General features: G+C 38.6%; 3 protein-coding genes across 4 annotated transcripts in view; 1 reads left to right on the top strand and 2 right to left on the bottom strand.

Moving 5' to 3' along the window:
* LOC134793440 (MAP kinase-interacting serine/threonine-protein kinase 1-like) overlaps window positions 1-23,618 on the bottom strand; it is a 362,541-nt gene that overhangs the window by 110,256 nt on the left and 228,667 nt on the right. The window contains exon 1 of one of the 2 annotated variants that reach the window (XM_063765012.1): window positions 6,762-6,885. The exons of the other annotated variant lie outside the window; for it this stretch is intronic. The gene's annotated coding sequence lies outside the window, so the exon portion shown is untranslated. Of the gene's footprint in view, window positions 1-6,761; window positions 6,886-23,618 lie in introns of those variants that run through there. 2 annotated transcript variants of the gene reach the window in all.
* LOC134793427 (E3 ubiquitin-protein ligase Hakai) lies at window positions 7,525-15,937 on the top strand. The gene is made up of 8 exons (XM_063764994.1): window positions 7,525-7,973; window positions 9,151-9,338; window positions 9,726-9,800; window positions 10,700-10,801; window positions 11,809-11,910; window positions 14,256-14,369; window positions 14,513-14,657; window positions 15,420-15,937. The coding sequence occupies exons 1-8, from the start codon at window positions 7,760-7,762 to the stop codon at window positions 15,512-15,514; spliced, it is 1,035 nt and encodes a 344-aa protein (XP_063621064.1). The 5' UTR covers window positions 7,525-7,759; the 3' UTR covers window positions 15,515-15,937.
* On the bottom strand, window positions 15,938-21,986 carry LOC134793426 (transmembrane protein 115). Its single transcript, XM_063764993.1, has 4 exons — window positions 21,440-21,986; window positions 21,059-21,254; window positions 19,124-19,300; window positions 15,938-18,937 (listed from the first exon to the last, which is right to left on the bottom strand). Exons 1-4 carry the CDS (start codon window positions 21,948-21,950, stop codon window positions 18,733-18,735), a joined length of 1,089 nt encoding a protein of 362 aa, XP_063621063.1. The 5' UTR covers window positions 21,951-21,986; the 3' UTR covers window positions 15,938-18,732.

Here is a 23,618-nt window from a genome sequence, read left to right as displayed (position 1 = left end):
ATAATACACTAGAGTCAACTCGAAGAAGAAAATGCTTACAAAACTGTAATCAATAAAAAGCGATGAGTAATCAGTCCTTATTACAAAACTGAATGCCTAATAAGCACTTAATAGCAGTAATAGTCAATTGCAAATGTTAAGCAATGCGAAAAGAACGTTAATGAACTCTTAGAAGGTAATTTGTTTACTTTTTTTATATAATTTTCTTGCGTATAACTTACCATACCTTATTATTATATACTTTATCTATTTAGTAAAAACGAACAGTTTTAAAATATTAGGTCACGTGTAAAGTACTAGCTAAATCAGCCATATTTGTAATTTGTACATGTTTCCAAATATGGCATTAATAGACAATATAATTTGTACTTTGTAAAGGATAAAATATAAATACAACAAAAAAAATTCACCATAAAATATTTTCAACGATGGCGTTTACAATTACATACAGCAAATACTTTACTGATACAGTTATTTCTCTAACTGAACAATTCAATAATTTAACAACGACTCCCTACGCATAAGCCACACCAATACCAACTCTTTGTGGACGCCATAAGCACCTCTTATGATGTATTATAAATATTATCATGGTGCTGTTAATGTCAATATATTGGAGGCCGTTCCCTTTTGTCTCCGCGTTATCTGCGTAATCTGGCATTACGCAAGTCTTCAGTTGAGCGGACTGAGGACTAAAGCGGTCACGGCCGGCCGTCGCTCCGCAGCCCTGGCATGCGATGGAAATTGATGGAAAATTACTACTCCTTGCTGGCTGGACGGGAAATTTAATTGGCAGTTATCAGGGATGGGGCGAGGCAGAGAACTAGTAAAGAGTAGTTGAAACACGCACTTGTGCCTTATGTTGGCAAAATTGTAATGTCTATAGTTTATGCTTCGCAGGACTAAGCTGGCTCAACGAATTTGGTTCAAAATAAATATAAAAAGATGGTCGATGGTAAAGTCACTCCTGACAGTCATAACGGACACAATAGTGGAATACAAGGGATTATTAAGACGCCAAAGCGAAGAAGTGCGAATATACTTAGTCTCAGTTGAAGTAGATGGCGCTGTACACTACTAACATCATCTGAAGAGAGAAAATAAATTAAAAACTAAAAAGGACATACGAGAATATCTATAGGGAACGATAACTCTTATACAAAAGTAAAATAATTACCTAAGTATTCGGTATTCATATCCACCAACCACCTCCCTATACCTATCCACAACACAAAGATCATCCTAATTCCTGTTGGATTAGTCCTATAGTTCTTTGAACAAATATAAACAATAGATGTAAAATCCTTATTAAAATGCAAAATTCATTGATTATAACTAAACTCACGTTCCAAACTTTCAAACACCTACAGAATCGTTAAATTAAACTAAGCAGCGAGCTCAACCGCGTATCACAATAATATGTCAACAACATGACAAGCATTCGAAACATAAATCATGGGAAGCTTCGTACGACTAACACTGCTGATACGTATCATTTATCCATATGTCAAAATCTATCAATCTGTTTACACTGCCTGTAGAGCGTGCAAATTAATTATACTATGATGTCCTAAGACGAAGACTATAACGTACAATTGTGTAGATAAACGAATGAACACATATTTGGAAGGCGCATTTTAGAATTGTGCCCAGAAAGTGAACTTATAATTTTTTCATGGAACAAAACTTACAAGTTCTCCTACGGAAGTGGCTCCAAACCAAATGTCACTGATACCTTTTTTGTCACGCTTAAGGAAGGCCATTTCAACCTTTTTTCAGCACAAAGAACAACTAAACAAAAACCTTTCGTGGCACAAATGTGATCTATACTGACTGGCCGCTCCATCAATACGAGATTATGATAATACATGACGTAGATTAGGGGAATTCCCTTATTCCAAAATTAAAACGTTCCATTTTACGCTATAATAAAGCCAAAGGAAAAATCGTTTGAAGGTGTATGTAATATGAATATACCGATTTTTGCAAGATATACGTGTATAAGTAATAGTTAGGCAAGTGTCGTTTGTGCAAGAAGCATAGGCAGAGAGAATCATACTGTCTCTGTTTCACACAAAAAAGGGATTCTTTATCAGTTATAAAAACGGTTGATCCCTTGTGGTTTTGGAATTCTGGCAGATACGTTGGCCCGGTTACCCGCATACGGAAGTTTAAGTAAAAATAAAGAGGCCTTTTAAAAATGGAGAAATTGCTTATACGGGTGAAAAATGTTACAATTAGATTTAAACATCAGCAAGCGCATCGTAATAAAAACAGTAAACTGGAGTTGACACCTCTTTTCATTGATGACATAGCGTAATGTAAGCAACTTTTTATGTATTGGGTATCAAACATGCGGAAAACGAAACAAGCAATCAAATTAGAGTTAATTTAGTTAGAGGAACCAGTGGCTCTGAGAGCTATAGGTAGACCCCGCAAGCATTACTTAAAACGATTAAAATAAAACGCTCTTTTCAAAAATTTCCAAAAACTAAATCGACAAAAAAAATCATCGATCCTGCTCACAAAATTTCACGAGAATCGGTTGAGAATTGCGACCTGTAGATGAGAACATCCGGATTCCGGACATACAACATACAAAAAAAGCATTTTCGCCCAAGCTGAGGGCCTACCGCGAACCACGTTCGACGTGTTGTCTCTCTCTCGCACTTCTAAATTCGTACATAAGTGTGACAGGGAGGGACGTCGAACGTATTCGCGGTAGGCCCTCTGAAACGAGACGGCGAAGCGTTAGCTAGTACATATGTGTACCTGAAACGATATATATCTACTAAGCTTTATGATCTGTGGGCGCAGCACGGTTCCATTTTTATCGTCTATCACTATGCGCGTCCCTTTCGCACTTACGTACTTGTTAGAACGTGACAGGCATGGTGACAAGGGATAAAAACGCGACCGTGCTAAGCCGCCTGATCAGACTACACTACTAAGATTTTATTCGCGACGATTGACAAAGCAAGGATTTTGATTTCTTCTCTATAGGTACGTAACTATTCGTAACCGCCTCCTTTTAATCGGCTGACAGGATCAACTTACTACAGGTAGCGACCCAACACCGAGATATGTGCATGCCAGAATGTTCGAATTTAAGCTCGAGCGCCGACTCTTACCGATCGCATGTATCAGCATCGGCAGGAGAGTTGAGGTGAATGAATGATTACGCACAGAGTACTAACGTAAAAACAATATTGAATGAACGAATGTGGCTTAAGCGCACGATATTAAACTAAAAAAAAAACCTTTAAAAACTTTTTGGTCTATTTTGCAGTTGCAAAATTTAATTTCAAAACCTCGCTGTCACTACTTACATGATTTTGTTGTTGTGTGACTGCAACTCTAGTGCCAATACCTATAATTTACGGCTCAATAAACACCATTGTGAATAAAAACTAAAACTGTTGTAGTTAATAGTTAAGATATTGAAATGTTTGCTTAATAATGATTTGCACTTTTTTTAATTACGTCCGCATAGCTTCTTCCAAAATAAACATTATGTAAATACGACCGCCCGTTGTTAACTAATTATAATTTTGTGTGTAATTTCTTTGTTAAAGTAAGGACCATCAGCACGAAGAATTTCCCTCCTGAAAACCCGCCTGTTCTTATTCCTATCTCGATCGCACTTATACAGGGTAATTTTTGGACCGTTAGCCATATTGTGCGAGGTGATTAGGTAGGTAATACTGAACAACTTTTTCTATGGGACCAATCCCGAATAGCCAAAAAAAATTTGGCCTTCCCATCGTCGTCGACATCCACTCGACCAAAATGTATGAAACAGCCAAAAAAATTTTTGTGATTTTGGAGTTGGTCCCATAGAAAAGGTTGTTCAGTATGGCCTACCTAATCACCTCGCACAATATGGCTAAGGGCCACTAGCGCCATTCACTAACCCGAGGTTAACCGGTTAAACCTGGAGTTACCATGGTTGCCAGTACAATTTGACACTGGGTTAACGGCTTAACCGCTTAACCCCGGGTTAGTGGGATGGTGCAAGTGGGCCTAACGGTCCAAAAATAACCCTGTATATCGCTGTTCCGCTATTATTCAACTCACTAAATAGTATGTCAATAGAAAACAACATTCGCCATTAAATTGCTTTCCGAAACATATTCATTACGCAATCTAGGGAATTGGTAATTCGCGTTAATATAAATTCATTCGCCTGTGTTTCAGAAAAACAAGTTTCATTTATTCTAATTCACTGGTTCAGGACTTTTAGGAGGCATTGACATTGACCTCATGAATTGTGGAAGACCTCCGGGTAAATAATCAAATTATACAATATCATACGAATATATAAATATTTGTTTGTTTCCCTGAATTCAACACCCCTCAGAAATATTTCACTCGAACATCTTTGAGGAAAACAGTTTCAGTAAAATAATGAATTGTAGATGGCAATCTTAGAGTAACTGGAGACGTCATGGCTGTCATTTTCTATACGAAACAGGATTTGTACGCAACGTACAAATAGCCATGTCAGTTCATACAAAAGTTTACACAATTGTGCAAGTTATTCGGCAGAGGGATAAGCTCTTAAAGGCGACTCCAGTTATTAAATGCTCTAAGGTGGCAAAAGAAAACACTAGCTATTTATAATACTAGTACTAATATAATTGTTATATTATTACAATAAGAACACTAAGTACAAAGAATTCGGTACCTTTGATCCGCCTGTTCCTATCTCTATCGCACGAGGATAATTCATTTGCTGTCCTGCTCGCACAGTGGCATTGACCGCCGGCATCAAGAGTGGGACCGCAATATAATTACGGGCGTACGATAGAGATAGGAACAGGCGCGTCAATGTGCGAAATTCTTCATAAATGGAATTCATTCATAAGGTTAGTATGCACTTTTGCAACTCGGCCTGTACCATGCACGATTATTTTATTTTAGAAAATGTACAAAACTGAATGTTTATTTTATTGTTTACAGTACAGTAAATACTATCTTTAATAACGAATTAATGAGAGTTATCTTGTTTAATTGAATTAAAAAGTGATATACTGATATGTATAATATGTTTTGTATTAACTTATCAAAGAAAATTAATGATTGATAATAATACCTACAGATTTAAATGTTTTGTTAGTGAGTGATTTACTTTTAAATGCTCATAAATGTTACAGTTTGGTTTTTAATTCGAAAGCCACAATAATAATACAGGTATATTTTAAAATTTGTTTCTATTGTTGTTAATTTTTAAGTAGAGAACTTAAAACCTACACTTGTTGCTTTTCAACATCATTTCTTAGAAAGAGGTGTCTGTTAAACAGCCCTCTAGTGGTTGGTATTGGTACTAATGATACTGTGAAATTCATAAACACTAAAATTATGACATTTTATGACCATCTATACTTCTCTACTGAGATGAAACTAACAACATTGACACTTAAAATCCCTACTATTATTATAAATACAAAAGTAACTCTGGATGTCTGTCTATTACCTCTTCACAAGTTCACACTTAATCCGCTGAACCAATTTATATAAAATATGTTGTGGATATAGTTTGAGGCCCATTTTTTATAGTTGGAGGCCTTGGAAGAGACACAGAGGACAGTTTTTATCAATCATTAAAAAATTTAGTACCTACTTAATCTATAAGGGTGAATCAACTTTTTTTTGTCACTAGTTGCCATGGTTACGGTCTCCTGTGTCACTCTTAAAATACTAGTTATTTCGTATTTAAATGAACCAAACTTGAATTTTTTGGTAGTTATAAGGCCTTTCCATAATGGGACATCTACTAAGCATGTTTGTAGAACATGGTACAGCAGCTCTTCTAAGAAACTATGCTACTATTGTCTCCTGGCTGATGGGACAGAATAACAACAAGAAATTGTTGATAAAATATGCAAGCTTTGGGGTGTATAGCACAAAAATTTACAAATTTCCATATCTTACACCTGAATTTACTTTGTGGTTTATTTTATTATCCAATTGAGTGACTGCACTGGCTGACATTACGTTTGTTTACCATGTTAAGGAAAATAGCTGCAACAAAGCAATTACTGCCATTAAGTTAAAAATTCTCATAGGTTAAAAAATTTGTCATATAATTGTAAAAAAAAAGTTTTGTACTTAATAAGAATAGTAACTAAAATCTACACGATAACTATAATGCAGACACTAGATTCAATAATATCGAAATTAATGTAATATAAACAAAACATGAGTCGCTTAACTTCAAACTCGGGTAAATCCATCTGTCAGATTATACGATTTTGGATTAAGAAAAGGTAATAGGGTAGATATTTGCTGAAAGGGTCGAATGGATTTACCCGAGTTTGAAGTTAAGCGACAAACATGTAAGTAGGATACGAAGTTTTTTGACATGTACTTATTTAAAGAATTCAAAGTGAGTAGGATTGTCTTATATTGTATTCCGAACGGAGATCTTTATAAATACGGTGAACGTGTAATTGTTTTGCTAAAAAACAAACTTTGTCACGGTAAAATATGTACTTAGGACGGTAAAATACGAAGTTTAGTACTGTTACCAGTTGAAGGTTTTTTGGCATATTTAAAGAATTTAAGTAGAGCAAAATTGTCAGATATTGTATTCCGGAGATCTTTATAAATACAATGTACTTACGTGTAATTGTCTTGCTAAAAAACAAAGTTGGTCACGGTAAAAAACAATGCCTACAAGAACCGTTGTTCAAATCAAACAATTCGTTTATTTGGCTCGAATTGTATGTAATTAATAATATAATTTATATCTTACTCACCGAGATTGCTGGTTTTCTTATTTCACCCATAATCCTTCATTGAGCGTAGATTAGTTGGAAGAAAATCTAAGATTCTCTTCCGATGAAAATTTTATTCAATGGCGTGTTGCCGTGGAGCGGTGAATTCAAATTTCATTTGACAGTTGACAGTTCCATAGACAAAGTACATGAATCTAGTATATAACTGGATTTGGCATGAATGGTGGTGGAAGCGACCGAAGAGGATAGTCTTATGTATCTTTCAGTAGGAGTAGCAGCGAAAGAGCTATTACCGTTTGTCCTTGTCACAGTCTCACATTATATTTGTTCCCCACCTTACAAATACAAATACAAATATTTATTAATAACACCAAAGTTACAGGTCAAAATGTCTAAATAGGTACAATTTCAATGTCGCAGTATATCATTTCATATAGTACAGATTTAATTTATATTAATTAATCATTTACATTTCGTATAAAAACAATAATTACCTTAAATTTAGTATGGATTATGGTGGGCAACAAATAAATTCTATCAATCATAGTGTCGCATTGCATATGTTTTGTCCCTCACGGAGGCACGCGTATACCACTTCTATAGGATCCTACCTTCTATGACAAAGTAAAAAATAGTGACGTCCCCCACGATGAATCTTGATTTAAGGGTCCATATTTCCATACGGAACCCTACGTTTACAAAAGAAAGTCAAAAGTTGTCTACACGCTTCACACACAGATTCACAAATATAGTTAAAAAATGGGATAAACGCCTTGGGAGAAATGCCAAAAAAAATCTAGTTTGCGTTGTCGGTTGTTAAATGTAACAAAATCTAGAATTCAACAATTATTCCTTTTATGTACGAAAGCTAACAAGTAATTCATTCGTGTTCTCAAATTGGATCATGTTTCAATTAATAGTTTTATAGAAACTGTTAAAGAGAGGTTAAGTGTCAACAAAACGGCGCCGTTTAGACGGCAAAACACTTACGTTTTTCAGTTTTGGCATCATATTTCTAAATGAATAGTGAAAAGAGAAATGCCCGGGGCCGTGGCCGAGGTAGAGGCCGCGGCCGGGGTCGCGGAAGAGGCCGTGGTCGCGGCAAGAAAGTGCCGAAGGTGATGTCTTCTGATGAAGAAGAGTGTTCTGTTGAAGAAAGTTCACAAGACCAGGAGGAGTCTTTAACTACTGAAGAGGCAAAAGAAGAGGTTGAACTAGCCGAACCCCCCAAACGTGAGTAACTGGGCGCCTTATCAATCTTGTCATTGGTGATTGTGAGCTTTCCTCAGAATAGTCAGAATGATCAGAATATGATAGCCCAGTTTTGTTTAAAATTGAACAAAACAAAATATAAGCAACTCTGTTCCATTTTATTAAGATTTATATTCGATTGGAGGTAATTTGTAGTATTAGGAAATTTAATCCCAAAAGCATAGTGAAACCCACTGGCTTAAGTAGTTTTTAGGGTTCCGTACCCAAAGGGTAAAACGGGACCCTATTACTAAGACTCCACTCTCCGTCCGTCTGTCACCAGGCTGTATTTCACAAACCGTGATAGTTGAAATTTTCACAGATGATGTATTTCTGTTGCCGCTATAACAACAAATACTAAAAAGTACGGAATCCTCGGTGGGCGAGTCCGACTCGCACTTGTCCGGTTTTCTGTATTCACAAGATTAGTGGCTAGCTTGGTCATAAATAAATCCCCTGGTAACGTTTTTGAGATACCAGAACATCTAATTAGACTATTTGTTAAATCATTGCAATTAAATGGCTTTGTTACACAAGTTGTTAAACGGTAAAATCGCGGAACCTTACCTGCTGGGCGGTTTAAACTTTACAGTACCAAAAGCTAGCATACGGTCTTGTCGTCGCACTATTTTTCGCCCCAGTTCTACCAGGACTAAAATGGGCAAGTCACTTCCGGTCCATAGAATGCAAGTAACATGGAACAATCTGTCTCTTGAACAAAACTTTGAAATAGACATATTTAGTGATTCTATACAAAATTTAAAGCGCAGAATGCTCAAACAAACTTTTAACAAGTAATGTTTATAGTAGTTATAGTCTTTCATGCATGTCTTAATTACTTAACCTATTAATGTATAGTTATAGTTTGTAAAGTAGTGTAAAAGCCTCAACTGTTTGAATGCTGTTGCACACCTGTTATTGGTGCATAAATATTATACGTGTCTACTGTACTTATGTAACTTTACTTGCTTTGTTTATGTACTGTTGGTGTGTCTTATAAAAAGAAAAAAAACAGTCCTTTACTGCTTTTATAGGCTAATGTTAGATATCAGAATTATGAATTTATATGCAAAAGTATTGCTAAAGAAATTGGTAGGCTGTTTACAAAGTTTTAGCCACTTTTACATTACATTTTTTAAACTTTTGTCAACCTTTCTAGTGGAAGTCCCTTCTGACATATCACAACTAGAAGCCCCAGTATTCACAACGCTGCAGCGTGGCCCGCCGGAGCCCATGCTACGTTTGGACTGGGACCACCGTGCAGCACTCATTGGGGAAAAAGTCCTGAACCCCATGATATACTGTTGTGATATCTGCTCAAAGCCTATACTTATTTATGGTAGAATGGTAAGTAAGGGGTGGTATTCCACTTGTCCAATGTTATTGCATCTCACTCTCTCATGAAGCAAAATGTGAGACGCAATACACATTGGACAAACAAATTGGACAGGTGGAATACCATCCTAAGTAATTCGTAACATCTCAATGATATATTTAACAAATGTTCCTTTATGACTGCATGTGTACTGTCTTCTGAATTTCTTAACATAGACATGATATTCTTCGCCTCACTCATCATGATTCATGATCCTGCCCAAAGGTGGTAGTGGTATCTACTTAAAATTAAATTTATTTGCAATTATAACTTTTTATTTTAGCCGTCAGAGTTAAACACTGGTTTGAAAACTTTGGAACCGTTTTCTTAGTGTTTAAATGTTTTATTAAATTTTTCAGATACCATGCAAACACGTGTTTTGCCTTTCTTGCGCGCGAGCAGACCACACACACTGTCCACGGTGTAGGGAAAAGGTATGTTTGTTAAGTCCATGTATTTTATTGGACAAAACACATAAGGCTGTTTTATTAGAGCCTACTTAATAGATAGATAAACAATTTATTCATTTCCAACATACATGGTAATTACAAAGAGAGATTTATTTGGCATGCAGCTTAAAAAAAAAGAAAAAAAAATGTAAATAACTATAAATGGTCAAGCAGATCCTGTCAGTAGAACAAGGCGGCAAATTATGAAAAATGTAGGCGCGAAAGGATATCGTCTCATAGAAAATTTGAATTTCGCGCCGTTTTCTACTGACAAGATTCGCTTGACCATCTATACAAGGTGTCCCAAGAAGTAGTGATATACTGAAGCTGGGAGGTAGAGGACCTAGAGGGCTATCTGAATCACCCCCATGTATGTTCCTCGATTTTTCGTATTTTCGGAGTTATGAGTTTTTTAATTTTTCACCTATCGCCGCGCCGAGTACGGTGAGATTTTTATTTATGGTGACGTGAATTATTGCGGTAGATGCTTGATTTTTTTTGTGTGCTAAGCTGATAGATAGGCCAATTCAGTATGGTAACATTTACTATCGTTAGATCTTTGAATGAAATTAAAAAAAAAAAAAAAAAAAAAACGAAAAATCGCGGAACATACATGGGGGTGATTAAGATAGCCCTCTAGGTCCTCTACCTCCCAGCTTCAGTATATCACTACTTCTTGGGACACCTTGTATATAAATAGCATTCTTGACTGTTTCTACCTCCACATTATGGCTTTCTAAGGCATTATTGAGAAGCAAAATTTAAATACATATAACTTTTACCTATCTACATTGTACATGGTTAAGCCCAAATTTCACCTTTAAGTTGGTGCAGAGTTAGCTTAGACTAGACGGACTCCAACACTTCTTTTCCTGTATTGGCAGGTTCTGCGCGTGGAGCAGACAGGCCTCGGCACGGTGTTCATGTGCACGCACTCGGGCACCCGGTACGGGAACACGGGCTGCCGGCGGACATACCTCTCTCAGGTACGGTTGATATAGGTGTCCATCTCTAATCTACCCAAGCTACAGCCAAATATCGTGGTAGTGGGCCGGGCACATTGCCCGTAGCCGGTGGCCATTAGGGCTAAAGGTTCTCGAATGGCGACCACGTACAGAAAGGCGCAGCGTGGGTAGACCCCCACAAGGTGGACTGATGACCTAGTAAAGGTCGCGGGAGTCCGCTGGATACGGGTGGCGCAAGATCGGTCATTGTAGCACTCTTTGGGGGAGGCCTATGTCCAGCAGTGGACGTCCTCTGGCTGATATGATGATGATAATGATGACAGCCAAATATCAACCTTCGTGCTTTCCAATAAGGTTCATGATGACGCGCACAATAGGCGTGGCGTTCAAAGAATTAAGGCTGCAATGGACTAATGATGTTCCTTCAAGAACCATTGGATGAGAGCAGTGGGATTTCTTGAGAAGGCCTATGTCTAGTATGTGTAGTATTGGACTTCTTTAGGCTGACCAACTAATGACTTTTATTTATATATGATATTGATGCTTTTTTACAGACTTGAATTAAAGTGTTATTTATCTCAGTTCCTGATGTAGTTAAGCTTAAAACTCGCTACCAATTAGAAACAAAAAGAATTACTTTAAGTTCCTGTATGAAATAGTGTACGATAATATTTTAGCTCCTTAGTAATTCAATAAGGATACACATTTACAGGTAATATTATAGTCTGGTGTGGTCTAAATATGGAACTAATATTATGACTATTGAGCTGGACTGGTTAACCTTTTTGCCGCCATTGACTTGATATAAAGTCAGAATATTTAGTGACCCACACGCCACGACTTGATATGTTATACGGGTTGTTTACGTGCAACTTGTGGCTTGGCCTTGATGATACTTTATTACTTCAATGACGTGGCGGCGAAAAAAATAAAGAAAGTCAGTTATAAAACATTCCAAATTGCATTGCTTGATCTAAGAGTACTTCATGCTCTGAGCGCAGAGCATTAACAGTATGTTATGTATGCAGAGGGACCTGCAGGCGCACATCAACCACCGGCACGTGTCTGGCGCCGAGCCGCACGCCGCCGCCGCCGAGCCCGCCGCCGTCGCCATCGTCAAACCCATCTCGGTAAGTGGTTATCATTCAACCGAATTTAACTATGAGATTTGGCTTAAAGAGCATCCAGGCCATAAAAAAAATTACAAGAATTTTACCCTATTCGTAGAATTAACAGGCCTATGCTGGAGCCATCTGTAAATTACTTCGACCAGCAAACCCCATTTCGATGTGAGGTGGCTCGTTCAGTGTAGACCCGCCTATTATGCCAAATCACTATCAACAACACACTTTTGCGTTCACTTACTTAAAAAAATCGTTTCCAAATAGGTTCCGTTCCACTATCTATAGTTCGTTTTTTTTAGCATTAGAAATAAGGTAAACAATCTTTGTGTCTTTTAATTGAAAAACACATTTTAAAAATAAGTTACGGCAAATATGTAACAATTATGAATCTAATACAATCATTTATATTCTTCTGCTTTCATAAGTAATAGTTACTAGTGTCCGACCGAAGGTTCGGTTTCGGTTTCGGCCAGTTTCGGCCAAAAAATCATGTTTCGGCTGTAGTTTCGGTTTCGGCCAAAACACGGCCGAACCTTTCGGCCGGGCCGAAACTTACGAAATGGTACTTGGGACAAAGACCAAAAGTCGAACATATACTGATTCATGTATAGGTACAGAAATTAATTGGTTTATTATACTGGACGGTCGACGCAGTCTTAAGAGGCTGTCAATACCTATAACGCGCACACTGTCTAATTGTATCGGAGTGAATGAGATAGCACTGACGCATGTTACTGGGCCCTGGGCAAGAGAATAATTGGAAAACTCATCATCTTCCTCGCGTAATCCCGGAATTTTTGCCGAGCCGTGGCAATGGGAATGGGAGCCTGGGGTCCAATTGACAACTAATCCCAAGAATTGGCGTAGGCACTAGTTTTTACGAAAGCGACTGCCATCAGACTGATTTTCTAACCCAGAGAGTAAAGCATGCATTAAGCATGTCGGGGCCCCCAGACAGTGCAAGGTTCGGGGGCTCCTACAGTTAATTCTGCATACAGCATGTTCTGTTGTTCAGTACAGGGAAATAAGTTTGCGTTTTTAATTTCAATCTTCAGGCGTTGGCTGAGTATCAGCTCGGCCTGAGTCGAACGATGTCTTTTTCGCTCTTATTCACTCACTTATTCAGTAATTTTCCTATCTACCTCTAATGGCAAATTTTAAGCGAGGCTAAAGGCTACGCTCAACTAGTACCGCAAAGTTGATTTTCTCAATAGTTAATATTTTGCGAGGCTGAACAGCTGACTATTGATTATAACGAAGAAAAAACCTTTAAAATTGTCCCCAGTACAGTTTTTTTATACGAATACTCGACCTTAGCCTCACTTTTTACCTCAATTTACCATTAGATAAAGATAAAGATAAAAAATAGTTTATTCAAGTAGGCATATTACAATGCGCTTATGAACGTCAAATAAAGCTATACCGGCTCCAACCGTACACCTCTGCCTCGAGAAGATTTAAATCCCATTGGTTTGTGTTCCTCATGTCCTCTACTTCAGCTTAGCCTTTGGCCTCGCTGCGCCATGCTCGGCCTGCGGTCTCGCTTTATAATACAATGGACATTGGTTGGAGTCTGTGCTCAACTACTTATCATGAAGCTTGAAGCACGGCTTTGACTTCGCATAAAAGTTCGCCTTACTGGGGAACTTCGGACTTTTAGGCCCAGGTGAAGATCGGTACCCGGCCTTGCGATATTGTTAACAAAAAATTTCGCGCTCGCTGCGCTCGCGTTTTTGGCTGCTTTTTTGGTTGTCCCTGTATCTACATATTAACTTGACTGGTGAATTAATAGAGTTAGACCAAGAAAATTCTGCAATGATTTTGATAGCATATGCAGTGCAACTAGTGCAAATGTTATTTATACGTCATAATTCCATAGAAGTTTTGATGTTTAAAATAACACTTGCACTGCGTGTGTTATCAAAATCGTTGCAGAATTATCTTGGTCAAACTAAAAAAACTGCTTAAGTAACATCAATTTCAAGGACATTGGGTGTTGACAGCCCCACAATATGTGTGTAAAAGCGGTTTTATGACATTTTTCAACGATTTTAACAAGTCTACAAAAGTTTCGGTTTCGGTTTCGGCCGAAACTAGAGCCAAAGCCGAACATTCGGTTTCGGTTTCGGCAAAAAAACATGTTTCGGTCGGACACTAATAGTTACTGATTTTTAAAGAGCGTTTTTCAATTAAAAGACATGTCAAGATCGCTTACCTTCTTGCAAGTTCTTTCTAATGCTAAAAAAAACGAACTATAGTCAAATATAACATTAATAGTTCGCCAATGATATATTTTATCTGTCATGTATATCCAATAGTGTTTTACTACTAACAGAATGTATTGTAACTAGGTCGGAAGCGGGGTTGGGGTGTCTAACGACCCCCGGCACGCGGTGTCGACGCGGCGGAATCTCATCACGGTGCCAATTCAGGATCCGGACCCTAATTATTACAATTATTATCAGGTTAGTATCACACATTTTTAAAATTTATCATTATAAAATACCATAATCTTGAGCTAGAACTCGTTAGAATCGCCTTTGAGAGCAGATGACTCTAAAGATAGCAATAAAAGCTTGTATGTAAATGTTTTTTTCCAATTTTTTAGCAACCGGTGGCCCCGGTAGTGGCGAGCGTGGGTACGAGCGGCGTGGCGGCGGCGGGCGGCGTGCTGGCGCACAGCATGAGCGTGCCGCCGCCGCAGTACTACGCACCCGGTGCCTACCCGCCCTCCTACACGCAACCGCAGCCAGGTATAACTTTCACATAATACCGTCACTAATTGAAAAAAGTGAAATCTGATTGATTACTTACCTACCTTTTGGCTCAGTTTAAATTCGTTCGAAGTCGCAGTCGACCCTGACAAATGAATCCTAACTTATCAAACCTCTGTTAACCTTTTCGCCGCCACTTTATCAACGCCATGTCAAAAATTTCATGTAAACAAACCTGACCTAAACCACGACTTGATATCAAGTCGTGGCGTGTGGGGCACGAAATGTACTGACTTTATATCAAGTTAATGGCGGCGAAAAGGTTAAAAAAATTCAAATGTCAAGACGTCGAATAGGGACAAAAGATTATCTTACTTTTTAAATGTTTGTTGGATTTGACAGATATTTAGATCTCTATCCGTATGGGAGTGTGCATGAACTGTCGTTTATTGGCGCAGTGTATATCAAGTTTACTCCGATTTAGACCACAAGATGGTCGAACTTACAACGCAAAGGGAGCGGGCGTGCACTGTAAGGAACAGCACCTGCTTTCGCTTGAAGTGTCAATGTCAAGTTTAAGTTTCCGATTTAGGCCACAAGATGGCAAATCCTCCATCATGCACGGCCCATTTCAGGGTAACAATCCATCGATCGTCGCCTGGTACTTTAGTCTGTCGCTGGATCTCCTCGTTTCGGATTTGGATTTCAACACAGAGAGATGAGCTGAGGATGAGCATGTCGCGTTGCGTGGCGATAGCCAGTTAATTAGGAACGTATAGTAAGCAGTTGTGAATGTTGCAGGCGGCAGCCTGGCCCCGGCGGCGACGCCCGCGGCGGCGGCCGAGCGCTGGCCCGACGGCTACGCGCCCGCCTGGCCGCCGCACTACTACCGGTAGCCTGGCTTCAGTTCATGTTTTTGGCGTTCAATGGATTAACATGGACGCCTCGCCACACGCCAATTGGGCGTGTCCTCAGTTTGTACACTTAGAAAGGGAAGGAAAAGACACTGTTACCCGGGTGAACGAATTTCACGATAAAATTGTGAAAGACGTAGTGGACTTGAGACTAGAGTGATATGCGGCTTTGACGAGTTAAATATTATTAGACGTTATATGTAGTCGTGAACGTCCAGTGCATAATAATAATGCGACTATTGCATTTTATTTTCTTCTGTATACATTATTGTTCCAATCCGTTACTCAAAACTCAAAAATTTGTACTAAGAAAATAATAAATTATGAAACCCTTTCATACTACATGAAACAACAAATAGGTATATAAGAGACTGGAATATAATATAAATAAAATTATACACCTCATTTATTGGATATTATTTATTAATGTAACACTAGTCAATATTAATTATATTTACAAGTCTCATTCACACCTCCCAATATCTTGATATCAATTTTAACAAATGCATTAAAATCTGCAAAAAATATCTTTCTTTATATACCATACTCGCTGTTCCCATACTGAAACAAGTATGGGCTCAAGAGAAATAACATAAATACTTGAATTGTAAGAATTTATTGCGCATTTGCAGAAATTCCAATTTGGAAAATAAATTCATTGTTAAATGCTTATTACTGAGCATCCGCTGCTAGAATATTATAATTTATTATTTAACTTTTAGTCGCTTCCTCATTTAGCTTTGCGGGATCGGGCGGTACTTTTGCATAAAAAAGTCTAATTTAATCTATTTTGTTACTGATTAAGAATACTATCGTTGATTATGTTTCATCATTTTAATCTTTTTTAGAAATGCTTCACTTCAATTTATTTATAATTCTTGATAGGCTTGTATCACAAGCCAAACTAGGAACCGGCCTTAACCACAGTGATATCGCTATTTGTGGCGAATCTGATGAGCTACAGAAATTACTATTTATAGCAAACAGCTTACGAGGTTTAGCTGTTCCGTCCGAAATACCATCGTCCATGACCATTCGTAAATACATAGACAAGTTCCATCAGGGGACAAGTTAAGAGGGTTGTTATTAATACAGTCGCCATCAGATATATCGGAGCGGCCAGGGTGGTCTAATATATGCGAACATGCACTTTAACGGCTTAACAATAGAGGCTTTATTCAGATATTTGTGAACACCTTGCCCGCACCGATATATCCGATGGCGACTTTATATTTTATAACTCACAAACTGCGAAAAATGGATCTCCTACATTTTTATAACCTTTAATGCGCCACGCATGTAGAAAATATCTTAATTTTGTTTATCGTTCGCCGTGATTACCTCTAGAATTGACAGATAGATGGTTTTAAAGATTTACATCACCTAACTAAAATCGCATACAGTAACAGAAAATACTGGTTTTAAAAGAAAAACCGAAATTCGTCTCATTTCATTTTATAAGCAAGTTTCTATAAACCTCTCAACTTTTTGTTTAACCTTTTGAACGCCAAACGGCGCATCCATTCCATAATCCATTTGCCGTGCCACTGACGCCACGGGGGTAAAATATAGTTTTGTGAATAAATAATGCCAACCGAAAAGTGGGGTGTTTTTCAGTAAATTTTCATCAAAAAACTATCGACGTCAAATGCCGTCTTTGGCGTCGTTGTCACGATTTTGCGTTGACGTCAATTGCCGTCTGTGGCGTTCAAAAGGTTAAAACATAAGGAGCGCTTACAAGGGCTAATAAATTAGCTGATTTATAGGCAACATTTGTTCATGACATGACTGACCATACAACGCAATTTACTGCAATACCTGGGTGCCTAGCCAAGATGCCAATAAATATAGAAGAGTGATAGAGAGATTACCGTTTCGTTCAATTGACTTATATCTAAGGATGGGGCCCTTACGGGCACTAAGAATGGTGCTAGTTCAGCGGTGTGCCTCACGAATTCGAGCCAATCGTGCAGTCAAACGCAACTAGTTGCGACCAATCTCGCGCGTGATTCGAACTCATCAACCAATCGCGTTGTAGCAATGGCACACCGCTGTACTGGCCCCATTCATGCTCCATTCTTATTGCCCGTAAGGCCATCCTAGATATACGTCAATGTTTCGTTCGCTACAGCGCAAATTATTGGCATCTTGGCTAGGCCCTCTGGTAGACCAGGATCTCCATAACTGTGTCGTATGCATAATTATTAGACCGCGGTTTGAATTCTGATCCTTGTAGCGGTGTGTCTAGGCTTCTAGAAACCCGATGTTGCCAGGCCGGTTCGGGTTGCTATTAGGTTATATAGAAATGTTTAACAAAAACAAAGATTGTAGTCTATGACCCGATTATATTCTCGCAAATCGGCTTAAAAGGCACTTGGCGTTTCGGGCCATCGCGACTGACAGAATTTGTCAGTCAGTCAGAAAGTGACAGATTTTTTTGTGTGGCTGGCTTTATAGTATAAACGCCGCAATCATGCGGATGTAGATTTATAATATGATAGAGTGCTAAAGTTCATGAAAGCATGTTCTTTTCCACTTTAGCACTCATCTTCCTTTACAGTAGCAACAAGTGATTTAAATTATCATATTATAAAATTGTATTTATTGTAGAATACACAAAAACATAAGTAACCATACAGGACTTACGTTTTGTGTTTTCCGAAGCTCCGACCTAAAATACAAATAGGTTTCTTGATAATTTAGATCCATTAGTGCTACCGCTATTCACACTCTTTTCTATTAGTGCGTCCGGATCTGGCAAAAACGGCGCGAACGAGCGTTTGCGTCTGAGAGTGAAAGGTGCGCTTGACTGCCGGCGTACATTATCGACTCATGTTTTGGTAAAGGACGCTAAGCGCAAATAATTTCGTACATTGACGCGCCTGTTCGTATCTCTATCGCACGTAATTATATTGCTATCCAGCACATGATGCCGGCGGTCAATGCCATTGTGCGAGCTCACTAATACAGTTAGAGAAAGACGGGTAGTCTATCTCGCGGGCTAAGCCGGCTGTCAAATTCTAAGCATGAATTTATCTTAAACTCCACACATCTTATACAATCAATGGATCGTTGGTTCGACGTATACGGCGAGCGATTAGTGAATAGCGCGCTAGCGGCACATTCGCCAGACCCAAACACACTATATCACCTAATTACAACCATCCCAGTGACCATTCCTACTACAAATTGTTCTTAGATCATGACTGCTTCGTCGTGGGCGTCTCCAGGTCCACTAGCGTGGCCTCCGGGGGCGGCGCGGGCTCGGCGGGGAAGGGGGGAATGACGTTGGAGGCCTGCGCTTTGCGGACGGCATCCATGTTCACTTTGGTCGAGAGGTTCTTCTGTCGCGTCTGTTCGGACGTTTTGGAGAGGCGCTCGCTTAGAGCTTTGAGCGCGATTTGTCTGGAAGAGTAAAATATATGTAATTTTGACACGCAGCTATCCATTCTAAATATAAGTGAGGCATATAAGGTCCACGAGTGCAAGCATTTGAACACCGGTCCAATCGCTTCTACCAACTGAGCCACGGCAGCCTACCAGATGTGTAGCCAAATAAGTAAACAAAATTCATGAAACATATAAACTTACCTTCTCCTCTCCATGTCTTGGGGCTCCACGCCCGGCATGGAGATGGTGACGCCGCGAGGACTCATGGCCAGGTGCACCCGGCGCTGGCTGGGCGAGCAGAGCCCTATGCGCACCAAGCAGCGGTGCGGCGGGCCCAGGATACCCCGCACTATAGGCTGTAGGACTGTTGGGAAGAAGCTGGAACAAGTTTTTATGAATGAGTTTTAAGTGGTTAATGATCTTGGGTAGAATAAGTGTTTTTTTAACTGATTAGCCGGGTCAACTCCACACAGAGCCAGTATACGCGTACGCGCGAGGCAATTATCTCGCGCGTATGCTCACTCTGTGTGGACCCGGCTATTAAAGGAAAAAACTCAAACATGCTAAATGAATTTTTGAATTCATTCATTCATTATACAGGCATTGGCCTGTGTGATAAGAAAGTGGGAGTGTCATAGCTAGAAGGTGAAAAACTTTGGAGACCTCTGGTTTTAAAGTGCCATTATCATTATTTTATGCAATTCCCTTTCACAAAGTGGTGATTTCCGAGAGTAAATGCAAAAAAAAGAGATGTTCAAACAGGAAGTATCTCCACGAAAGACAGAGAATATATGTTTATAAATAAAAAAATGATAACATGCTCCTTCAAACTTTTGAAATCTAGAAAGTAGAACGGTTTCCCCGTTATAACGCCTAAACTAAAAAAAATCATACCATTGTGAAAGAAGTACTGAACATAATGACTAACTGGATCCAATACAATTTGCATTTGCAACACCTATGTCCTTGTTTCTGAAAACGTTCCCATGTCTAACTAATCACATCAAAAGTGGGAAAACAAAGAAAGAGGTTTGTAAACAAATAAACTATGTATGATATTCAATATTCACTAGTGCTTTGTTATGATACAGTTTACACTAACTGTTAAATAAACAGTTACTCACTCCACTGAGATGAGCAAATAACTGTTTGTACTGTTTGTTATAGCAGATAGATGTTAAGATTTTTGCAAAAGGTTCGACTGTTTGATATATGAGGTTTTATACTCATATTTTGGAACTGTTGTAAGTTGTAATGATGGGTTGTACTGTGGTGAATGATGTATAAATATAGTTGTTTTTACACATTTAGTATTATTATATCCATTTTTAGGGTTCCATACCCAAAGGGTAAAAACGGGACCCTATTACTAAGACTCCACTGTTGCAGGCTATATCTCATGAACCGTGATAGCTAGACACATGCTAGACAGTTGAAATTTTTACAGATGATGTATTTCTGTTACCGCTATAACAACAAATACTATAAAGTACGGAACCCTCGGTGGGCGAGTCCTTGTCCGCACTTGTCCGCTTTTTATATATAAAAAAGTTTGTTTTAACATGGTATTCTAGTTGGGGGTCAGAGTTTATAGTTGTCAAATATTGCATCATTCAATACTCTGCCACTTAAAATAAAACATTGTATTGCCTATGGTTGATTTAAGATATTTGTAGTGTCATACAAAAGAATTATAAGCAAGTTTTTCCTCATCACCATCAAGCACTTGTAGGAATTTCATGTTATAATGAATAATTTATATGCTAATTATTCATGATGTTAAGGCAGTAACTTTTGATGCATGATGTTTTTGAAAAGCACCTTAATCCATTTAATAAAATAAAAAGCACCCCATGCAGTGCGTCCCAGTGAAGCTAGGAGGGCCCATTTAGGTGCGCTGCCATTGTCTAAAGGAGGATTTAAATATAAAGAATTACAGCATTTTCTTTATTTTAACTTCAGATAAAAGGTATCTACTGATACCAAACCTTCCATAAAATTTAAAATCATAAGTGTACTTGTGTACACAATTTGACACACATACTTCAATAACTCAGTTTAAAATTACCACCTTATCAGTGACATCACTGTTACATTACACAGCATTAAATTTTACTGACTACACATGAAACTCACTTGTCAAAGCTGAAGTTATCGGCCATATCCCCTCGGGTCCCGCTGCTATGTCTCTGCCAGAACCTTAGGTACATCCATGACAGGATGGTACCACTGCCCCACATGCATGGATAGGTGCCCTCCAGGGCTCCAATTGCCCATAGGATTATAGCCGCTATAAGCAGGAGGAGTGGTAGAGATCTGTTTGTAAGTTTGCCTGGAATACATAAAAATGGGGATTAATAAGTGGAGATTTCTCTCATTTTATTTTATGTGTTACATTACATTCTTATGGTTTTCTTTACACTTGACTTGTCATGAATGTAATCACCTTAATTGCATCTATAATAAATGATATAACACATATAGGAAACAAACTACATACAGGAAACAAAACAATACCTAAGGGTGTTTTTACAAGGAGATGGTCAGGTAATATCTGCTTTACTGCCACACACACCGCGGCCAGGTATCCCGCCAGGCCGTGCACATGTATATCAAACAAATACGATGTCTGCCCCGTGCACGCAAATATCACCAAGTAGTAAAACGTCGTCAGAAATGCCACGCCAAAGTTCGTCAGAAAGAAGAACTTCATCATTTCCATTTGGCCCCATAGCGGCTCTATTAACTTCCCACACAATCCCACAGTTACTATGTCGATAACTACTTCCCATAAGTGTATCTCGAGAAACCAGAACGTAAAAGTAGACCACAATTGAAACGAAGGAGGCAATAAATATCCTGGTGTTACACTTAGAACGTTCACGACATCTTCAGAGAACGATAACACGTATCCTATTACTACGACAACGCAAATAAATTTCACTGAAGGCGATGTGTTTCCTAGTAATGCTGAAAATTGTTGTCGAAAATATGGTAAATTACGGCTAAATACTCTAAGCGCAGCCATTTTTGTGACGGTTGATTGGGAAAAATAGACATTAGAAATCTGTCAATTGTTTTCCGTTCAGAAACGTTTCGCTTATTTAATGTATTATTTTTATTCGAATTAACCCACTTTATGTTTGTGGGTTCCATAGCAGAACGGATCCCTCTGCTTTTAAAATCTAATTTAATTTACGTAATTGTTAAAACATCATTTATATACATACAATATATATATACAGTGGTACTACTAATTGTTTAGTTTAGATTTTGGAATTCACCGTTGTCACAGTCTCACATTTTTTCTATTCCCCACCGTAAATTTAGTATGGATTATGGTGGGCAACAAGAGTTAGGCCCCGTACGCACGGCAGCTTTTTCAACGCGCGTTAAAAAAGCATTTGAATGACGCAAATGGATGTATGTATTCACACGAAGGCGGTTTTTAAGCGCGGCGCTTTTTTATCGAGCACTGTTCGATTTTCGGCGTTGAGCGATGGCGTCAAATTGAATAGAGCATACGGATCTCCGTGTATCTGTTCTCACAAGCGTTAAAAAAGCGCCGGCGCTGCTGTCAGTTGGCTGTCAAGTGTCCATTTTTGGTGTCAATCGTCAAGATTATTATTAGTTTCACCTTAAAAATGTCAACTTATGCTTACAAATTCCTGAAATATTCAAGCTATATTCAAATAATAAATAATACGTCGTAATAGCAAATAAAGTATGGCTTTGCTGAGATGCGTACGTGACAGTACGACTCACAAGTGATTTTTAAGCGTTCGTATGAACACAAATATTGGAAACGGTAAAAAAGCGCCAACGTCGGGTTTTAACGCAACGCTTTTTAAGCTGTCGTGCGAATGGGGCCTTATTCATCGACCGCCATATTGGTTGTATTGCTTTGTGATTCATTTCTTTGTTTTTGCTCATTAATGTTGTTTAAAGTGTAATATTGATAGCGTATTATGCAGTAAATTAATGTGGAAGTGTGCAGATAACGAAAAATTGATCATGAAACGCGTTTAACCACCATTCTGGCGTCAACGCTGGTAGCTCATGCAGGCCCTTGTAACGTCCAGTGGCCTATTTTATAAAGCTACAAGTTACAATTTACAAGTGGAAGTCTCTTTCTAACCCTATGTGTTAGAACGAGAGTTCCGCTTGTAAATTGTAACTTGTAGCTTTATAAAATAGGTCGCAGCTATCGCCTTAAGCCCCCTCCTCACTCGTGCGTGAATCGCGGCGCGAAGCCGCGAACGCGAGTGTGGCGTCGATTTTCGCAGACAGCGAAATCGACTCCACACTCGCGTTCGCGGCTACGCCCGCGATTCACGCGCATAGTCTGGAGGGGGCTATACAAGACCCTCAAAACTAACAGAATGAGAATGGATGTTTAATGGATATGACCTAATAACTGGAAGAGACGCTTTTATTTAAAGTATTTTGAAAATGAAGACTACTGAAGACATTAATATCGGAATTGACTTGATATGAATAGTATTTACTGAAGACGTTTACCGGATTGAACTTACTGAAAAGACAAAAAATCTACTTATGACTAGGCAGTATGGCTTAGAGCTTTAGCCTGTCCTAAAGGACGAAAAAGAAAAAAAAAAGGTGGGCAACAAAGTTTGCTCGGTTTTTTGCACGGTTTTTTGTTATAAAAAGAGGTCGAGGACATCAAATTTACAAA

Source organism: Cydia splendana, chromosome 9, assembly GCF_910591565.1.
Source record: "Cydia splendana chromosome 9, ilCydSple1.2, whole genome shotgun sequence".
Taxonomy (NCBI): domain Eukaryota; kingdom Metazoa; phylum Arthropoda; class Insecta; order Lepidoptera; family Tortricidae; genus Cydia; species Cydia splendana.
Note: the sequence above shows the minus strand (reverse complement) of the source record. Positions and strands in the feature narration are given on the sequence as shown.